Source organism: Empidonax traillii, unplaced genomic scaffold (genome assembly GCF_003031625.1).
Source record: "Empidonax traillii isolate 1590-97213 ecotype Southwest subspecies unplaced genomic scaffold, ASM303162v1 scaffold534:size827195, whole genome shotgun sequence".
Taxonomy (NCBI): Eukaryota; Metazoa; Chordata; class Aves; order Passeriformes; family Tyrannidae; genus Empidonax; species Empidonax traillii.
Window position 1 is genome coordinate 420,083 of NW_020955727.1, and position 7,565 is coordinate 427,647.

At 49.3% G+C, this 7,565-nt stretch overlaps 1 protein-coding gene across 1 annotated transcript in view; it reads right to left on the bottom strand.

Annotated features, from left to right (window-relative positions):
- Window positions 1-1,170: 1,170 nt before the first annotated feature.
- Window positions 1,171-7,565, bottom strand: part of ZDHHC4 (zinc finger DHHC-type containing 4) — a 12,924-nt gene continuing 6,529 nt past the window's right edge. The window contains exons 2-6 of the mRNA XM_027897253.1: window positions 5,434-5,551; window positions 4,125-4,303; window positions 3,902-4,027; window positions 2,884-3,128; window positions 1,171-1,622 (exon numbers count right to left, since the gene is read on the bottom strand). Coding sequence (XP_027753054.1) covers window positions 1,338-1,622; window positions 2,884-3,128; window positions 3,902-4,027; window positions 4,125-4,303; window positions 5,434-5,551 — 953 coding nt within the window. The 3' untranslated portion in view covers window positions 1,171-1,337. The remainder of the gene's footprint in view (window positions 1,623-2,883; window positions 3,129-3,901; window positions 4,028-4,124; window positions 4,304-5,433; window positions 5,552-7,565) is intronic.

Consider the following 7,565-nt stretch of genomic DNA (forward strand, 5'->3'; position numbering starts at 1 on the left):
GTGTCGTGTACAGCAGCCTCGAATTAGGGAGGATCCTTTGGGAATTAGTTCCCTCTGCCCCCAGCACAGCAGTGGTCTGGTTTTTAAAGGATTCAGAAAGTGTGGGGTCTCACAAGAGACTTATTTAATCATAAGCATTTAAAACAAGTGGAGAAAACCAAACCTAAGGAATTGTGAGGGGTGTGTTCAGCACCACTCCGACACTCTCATGCCTTTAACCTCGCTCCTTCAGGCCTCCCAAGGCATGGTACTGCAGTATTATTTGATATCCTGGACAAGTAGCCTTATGTACTGGTCTCTGAATGCATCCTTGTACCCTGCAATGCCAGCCAGGCTGCTCTGAGAGCCAGTCTGGGGGCTGGAAAGCCATATTGTATAGGAATTTGGGGTTTTTTTAAAACCATATATGAATTTTTAATTGCATATTGTACAGATTCAGCATGTAAATAAATACATTTTTGAAAATAAAATTATTTAAAGTTCTTACTAAATTTTTTTTTTTTTTAATTTCTGCTCTGTTATCACACCAACAGAAGAATTTCTGGAAGGAGAAAGAAATGGGGGCTTTTATACCGTGCTTAAGAAGTGGGGGAGTAGTCACTGCTCTGCTTTGATGTGGCCTGGTCAGTGACTGCAGGGGGGCAGCCCTGGAAACAGCAACTTCCCCTGCAGCAAAGTGCCCAAAACACAGAGAAATGCCTAAAACCACACAATGGAATAAAGATGGGAAATGCCAGAAGGATTAAGTCTGGAATCTCTATGTCCAGAGCTATCAAATCTGTGATACCCTTCTCTGTCCAGAGATGGGTATGAGGATGCTGAAATTGTGTCCAGAGTTCCCCATTTTCACAATTTTCAGGCTGAAATGGCATCTTATTGATGAGGTGAAGGAGCTGAAAACAGGGATCAAGGAAGAGACGGGTAAGGAAATGCAGCACTTTAATGTCCTTCCCCAAATAAAGGTGTTATTAGTACAAAATCTGCAGCAGAACATGGTCTCTGCAGGTCAAGATCCTGCCAGTAACCATCTTTTTTTCCAGTTAGATACACACAGCCTGTTGTACTTACAGTAATGGGTTGATAATTTCCTAAAGATACTCACAAAAAGATGCAGCTTCCTCAAAATTCACAGCAGGTCTGTGTTAGCCCTTCCCAGGGAGAAGCATTCACTGCAGACAGGACTGAGCTGAACCTCAGAGAGGGAGGGATCTTAAATGGTGCTCTGCTGGGGCACCATCAATCCAAATCCTGCAGTGATCTTGTCCCAGAAGCTGCTGGGGCATCCAAACCCACTGCTGGAATAAAATCTCACAAAGTTTAAAGATGCCCAAATATCTTCATGTTTTCTTCTTCCTTTCCAGTGCTGTAGGAGGCTTAAAGATTTCCTTTAAATTCCTCCAGATTCCTTTAGAATAAATGTTTTTGTAGACAAGTTGTCTGTCAGGGGGCTGTGATGAGAGATGGTGGGACAGCCCCAGTCTCCTGGATTTACACCACTCATTGGTGGTTTGGTTGGTGAAGGCCAAGTACAGGCTGAAAGCACTGTATCCACCCAGGACGAGTGTGAGCAGGAGAACAAACCCCAGCATGAAGACAATCCTAGGGAAAGTCAGGAAAAGGTGCTGCAAGGAAAGGGAAAAATAACTTAGTTAAAAAACTGGAGGATTAAATCACATGGCCACTCTAAAAGCCCAGCTGGAATGAACATCCATGTGCACGTGGAACTGTGGGGGAGCCCCAGGAACAAGGTGCCAGCCCTGACCCCCACCCAGCTCAGCGAGGCTCCATTCCTCAAGAAACGGCCTCAAGTTGCACCAGGAGAAGTTTAGGCTGGATATCAGGGAAAATTTCTTCACAGGAAAGGCTGCAAAGCATTGTCACAGCTGCCCAGGGCAGGGGTGGAGTCCCCATCCCTGCAACCGTTCAAAAACTGTGTGGATGTGGCACCTGGGGACGTGGGTTAGCGGTGGACGGGGCTGAGGTGCTGCTTGATGGTTGGACTTGATGATCTTAAAGGTGTTTCCCAGCCTTAACAATTCCATGGTTCTACCTGAACCTCTGAGCAGAGCATGCACAGTCCCAGACATGTATTTTCTCCCAAGCCTTGCTAATATGTGGGAGGATTTTCCACACCCGTCTCTATTTCCAACTGTTTGTGTTTGGAGTTTTGCTTGTTTGTTTTTTGTTGTTGTTTTACTTTGTAAAACATTAACACAAATCATCTGAAAACAAACTGCCAAGTGAAGGGGCAACAATCTGGTACAACTTTGGGTTTTGCTGAGCTCTTTTCTGAGTCGAACCCCACCCCCAGGGAGTGGTAATGGCATTGCTCAAACATTTCCTGACCAGGATCCCTTTGTAAGAGTCCAAGGCTGAAACATCTGCTGTCTAGGATGAGGAAAAGATAAAGCACTTAGTACTTACCACCTCACTGCCACACTACAGGGATGAGGGGACTGAGAGAAAAATTACTCAAGTGCTAGAGTCTCACAGTCACCCTCTGCTTGAATGTGAGAGAAAATATTCCAAGTATCTAAATTCCAGGGTAGTGGGTCCTGCTTGAACATCTCCATGAGGATGTCAAGGATTGTCAGCTGTTTCCTAAATGTTCCTACACTAGGTGGTCACGGAATGTCATCCTCTATGATCCAGGTCTGCTGAGTGACAGACACTGGAGACAGAAATCCAAAGAACGGGAGAGCACAGGGAGGTGCTGGGAGAAAAAAAACCCACATTTTTCAAGCATCCTGCAACGGCAGCTTTCTAAACCTAATCAGCTGCGTAGAGCTGCTGAAACTGCCGGGGTGGGAATAGACTGCGGGGAACAGGAAAAGATCCCCGACAGCAAAGAGCGAGGCCGAACCTCCCGTAGCGCCGACTTACCTGGACCAGGAAGGGAATCTCCACAGGGTGCTCCTGGCCCTGGGCATCCAGGTAAGAGCTGTGCATGACGTTGGAGAGCAGCACCACGCGGGTGAGCAGGGCCAGGGTGAGGGCAGTGAGGGTGGCAGCCGTGGCCGTCAGGGACAGCAGGTACAGCAGGAACCAGCCCGCGTTGGAGGCCCCCACGCAGTTGTTGAGCCACACACAGTGGTGGTCGAAGCGGTGCACGCACGTCCCGCACACACCTGGGGGGCAGGGACACGGCAAAGGGCTGGTCACCGGGGTTTCAGGGGACCAGTTTGATTTTTACGCAGTCTGGGAGAGCTTTTAACCTGAGAACACGTGAGGACGACAGGCGGGATTCAGCCGACGGCTTGTGAAGCAAAGACATTAATTACAAATGCATGTCAGAAGAAAAAACAGGTGTCCCCTCTCCTGTTCAACCAAGACTGCAGCTTTGGTTTTCCTGACAGTACTGCACAGCAAAGCACCTGAAAGGTAGGGACTGCAGCTCCCCCCTTTACTTCAGAGAACAGCAAACTCTTGCTGAAAAAGAGGAGGTGCACTACTCCTCCCTGGAAGTGTTGCAGTTCAGCCTGGATGTGGCTTGGAGCAACCTGGGCTAGTGGGAGGTGTCCCTGCCCATGGCAGGGGGTTGGAATAGGATGGTCTTTAAAGTCTTTCCAACCCACACCATTCCAGGATTCTGTGAAACACAAAATCCTGAACTTATGTCTTGACAGGTGATAATTTCTCATTTAGACTTCCAGCTGCTCAAAAACCTGGCTGTTCCTGACCCTGAATTAGACCATCAGAACCGGTAATTTCTGTGAGAAGAAACAGCAACAAAGCAGTTCCACGGCTGGGCAAATGCAGCTGTGAGCTGGGACCCCAGGAAAACAAACACAGCCCTGTGTGCACTGAGCTCACAACAGAACAGCTGTAGTTGTGAACTGCAGCTCCTGGTGCAGAATTCCCTTGGGAAAGGATTGCTTCTCAGGGAAGCTCAGGCTCTTACTGCAGTGCTTGGACCTGGCTGGCTTCTCCATGGTGCACGTAGGACACACGGTGCCCCTCTGGAACATCACCCCATCATAAGCATAAACCTTAACCAGGGATGCATGGTTTGACTTCGTTATTATCCCTGTCAAAGAAACAAGAAAAACAGTGGGAAAAAAAGAGGTATTTATAGAATTTTTAAGGCTGGTTTTCAAACAGCTCCAGCACGAGCATGAGCTTACCAGGGTTGGCCCGGGAGCAGAGCAGGAAGCAGCCCATGTTCCCAGCCAGCAGCAGGTAGGGCAGGAGGAGGAGGAGGAGGTGGAACTGCAGCTCCCAGCAGTACCCAAACACCTCCCAGGTGTATTCCCCAAACACTGCAGCCTGCAAGGCCATGTGCAGGACAACAAACAAACAGCTCCTGGAACAGAAAGGGGACAGTCTATTTAATACTCAGCATCCTGATTAACAGGTCAAGTACGCTCAGAGGTGATCAAAGACTTTCCAAATGCAAGGAGACACCTCTTTTAGGTTTTCAGGCCAGCATGGATTGCATATTAATAGTGTTTTCTCCATCCACTCGCTTCTCTTTCTCTTCTTCCCACATGCACTCCTTTAAACACGCCAGTTAAATTCACTGCATTATTTCCACGTCCTTTGGATTTTTCCTCCCTGTCAGTACAAAGTCTCATAATCACTTTGCTGCTGACAACACATGCCACAGCAACGGGCCACAAAGCATTCTGCCAGAAGACATTTGCTGCTCTGACAGCAAAGAAAACCCCAGTAAACCATCTTAAAAACACTGTCATAGGATAAGCAGCTGCACGAAGTAAGAGTGGCAGGAGGCTGGCAGAGGTGGACACCAGCTCCAGTGCACGGGGTGGGGGTCCCAGTGTCCCCAGCTATCTGACAGTGTCACCTCTCTGTCTCAGGCTGTGTTACAGCACAGGATCTGCAAAACAGGCAGCACAACAAGCCCAGCACTCACACCACAGCTGGAGATGTCACACCCTGAAGTGTCTGCCCACTGGAGCTACTGCCCCCAGGGAAAAGGTATTTAAATGAGCCCTGAAGCACCGGAGTTCACAGACCCTACAAAAGCCACCTGAATCCAGCAGGCTGCGTGTTGGCAGCTGGGCAGCTTCCCTTGAGCCACCTGGGCATCCAGGCTGCTGGACTAAGGCTAATGGGATTTGAGGGGGAGGATGGAGCCTGTCTGACTCCATCTGCAGCTGCCAGAGAGGCCGTGGTAATTCCTGTGGGGAGGCAGCTCCCACCAGCGTGAGCAACATCTGTTACTGAGCCACATTATCTTCATCTGTCAATATGTTCAAATATTTCAGCGTGCCACCTTCTAAACAACGAGCAAGGAAGAGAGAGACAACAGCATGGCAAACCTTAAAGGGAACCTGTAACCCCCGACAAACATCCCTGACCATGAGGGAATACCTCAGGATAACACTGAGAGCTCTGGTGGTGGCAGGAGAGCCCAACAGGAGCCACAGATATTTAGCAGAAAATAATGCCAAAGGCAGGGCAGTGCAATACCTGGTGTGGAAGAGCCTGTGCAGGGCCCCGTGGGTCACCCTGTGTGTCACCCTCTGCAGCTGGGTGGGGATCACCAGTGACAGCACCTGAGGGAAATGGAGATGCTGTGTTACCTGACCTGCACATCACCTCTGCCTTGGGGAATTTAAACACAAAGCCGTAGAATCATTTAGGTTGGAAAAGCCCTCCCAGCCCACAGATCCCCCCCCTGTGCCCCATCCCCACCCTGTCCCCCAGCCCAGAGCACTGAGTGCCACGGCCAGGCCTTCCCTGGGCACCTCCAGGGCTGGGCACTCCAAACCTCCCTGGGCAGCTCCAGTTCCTGAGCACCCTTTCCAGGAGGAAAGCACAGATGCAGGCACGCTGGGGCTGCACATTCCTGGGAGCCCAACAGGCCCAAACAAACGTATCTGGGTTAATGTGTGAAAGTTCTAAGGAGCTTAGGCTGGGGTAGGCTGGGGACTGGTTAAGCAGGGGATAGAACTGAGCAATTCCCCAGCTCCAATATGCTCCATCAGGCCATCTGACAGATCAGGTGAAGAGAGGCAAACGGATAAAGCCTGCTGGCCTCCAGAGAAAGAAGAAAACCCCCACAGCCCAACCAAACCCCCCCCAAAAAACCCTGGTTTCTTCGACCCCTCTGGTCCAGCCCCGTGGCTCCACATCTAACTGCCCCCTTTCAAGCCCAGCCCAACGTGCTGAAGGAGGCAGTGCCTGTGCTCATGGAGGGAACCCCCAGCCCGTGTCTGTGGAGCTGCCTGATGCCCCCAGCCCAGGGGTCTCTGTAGCAACGCAGCAATCAGAGCAGCCACCAGAGCAGCCACCAGAGCAGCCACCAGAGCAGCCACCAGAGCAGCAACCAGAGCAGCCACCAGAGCAGCCCAGCCTGTTTCCAGCTGACACGGGAAGAAAATATGCAGCGAGAGGCCCTTGCCTCAGATGGGAAAGAGCAGGAGGCAAAAAGCATATGTGGAGCTGAGAAAACATCAAATATTTCTGTGCTGACTGGCACGTCTCATCTCAGCTGTCCAAGGGGCAAGTGTTTGTAAGAAGAGGCTTTTCCAAGCCTGCTGCCAGAGGAGACACAGCCCGGCAGGAAAGCACCCTGGGTGCAACCTCAACAGCCTTCCAGGCTTATAGCCTTCACTATTTACATATCTGCATTATTTACAGTCATTAATTACAGCTAGAAGTGAATTTAAATCATAGAAACCATGGAATGTCCTGAATCGGAAGGGACCCACGAGGACCATCCAAGTCCAACTCCTGGCCCTGCACAGGACACCTCAACAATCCCACCCTGTCCCTGAGAGTGTTGTCCAAACCCTCCTGGAGCTCTGGCAGCCCTGGGGCTGTGACAAATGCCCTGGGGAGCCTGGTCAGGTAAAGTGTTGGCTAAATTCACATGGATTTACTTCACATGTACAAATATCAACGAAATTCCTCCAGACAGTGGCTCCACAGCACAGCAGTATTTTAATTCCTGCTTGTTAAGCATTCCATGGCAGCAGCTATTGAGAAATGGGGGAAAATAATCAATTTCTCTGCACATTGTGTCCATAAACCAAGATCAAGTATAATACTAGTAATGAAAATCAGAGTCTGTCTGAACTCCTGCGAACAGCATTAAATATGATTTACAAGAGAAGTGATAATTCTCTCATCATTTCCCTTCCAGGAATACTACAGCTTTTTTTCCCCTTTTCATTCAGACACAGCCCAACAGACAGAAAAATGAGCTGGTGCTTTTCCAGCTCTCCATTTTAACAATAAAATGCCAATTCTTAATCCTCTTTTAAAACTCTTCATTCCTCCCTCTTTCTTAGTAAATAACAGCCTGCAGCATTAGTACACACATTAAAGAGCTTCCCCTAAAATATTTGCCACCAGTTATAATTCTCTATTTTAATCCTTAAACCTCCCCCATCTTTTTCCCCTCAAAGACAGCAGCAAATAACATAAAACTGAAAATTCCCGGGGCCTGATTATTATTTAATTTCTCAAAGCTGACACGTTGTGGTGTCACAGAACAAGGTGCTTCCAGCATTTGGAGAAGCTCCATCCTCACCCCCACCCCAGACAGGCAGGGACAAGAGCTGTGAGACCCAAATGGCTTTTACTACCTGCTTGGT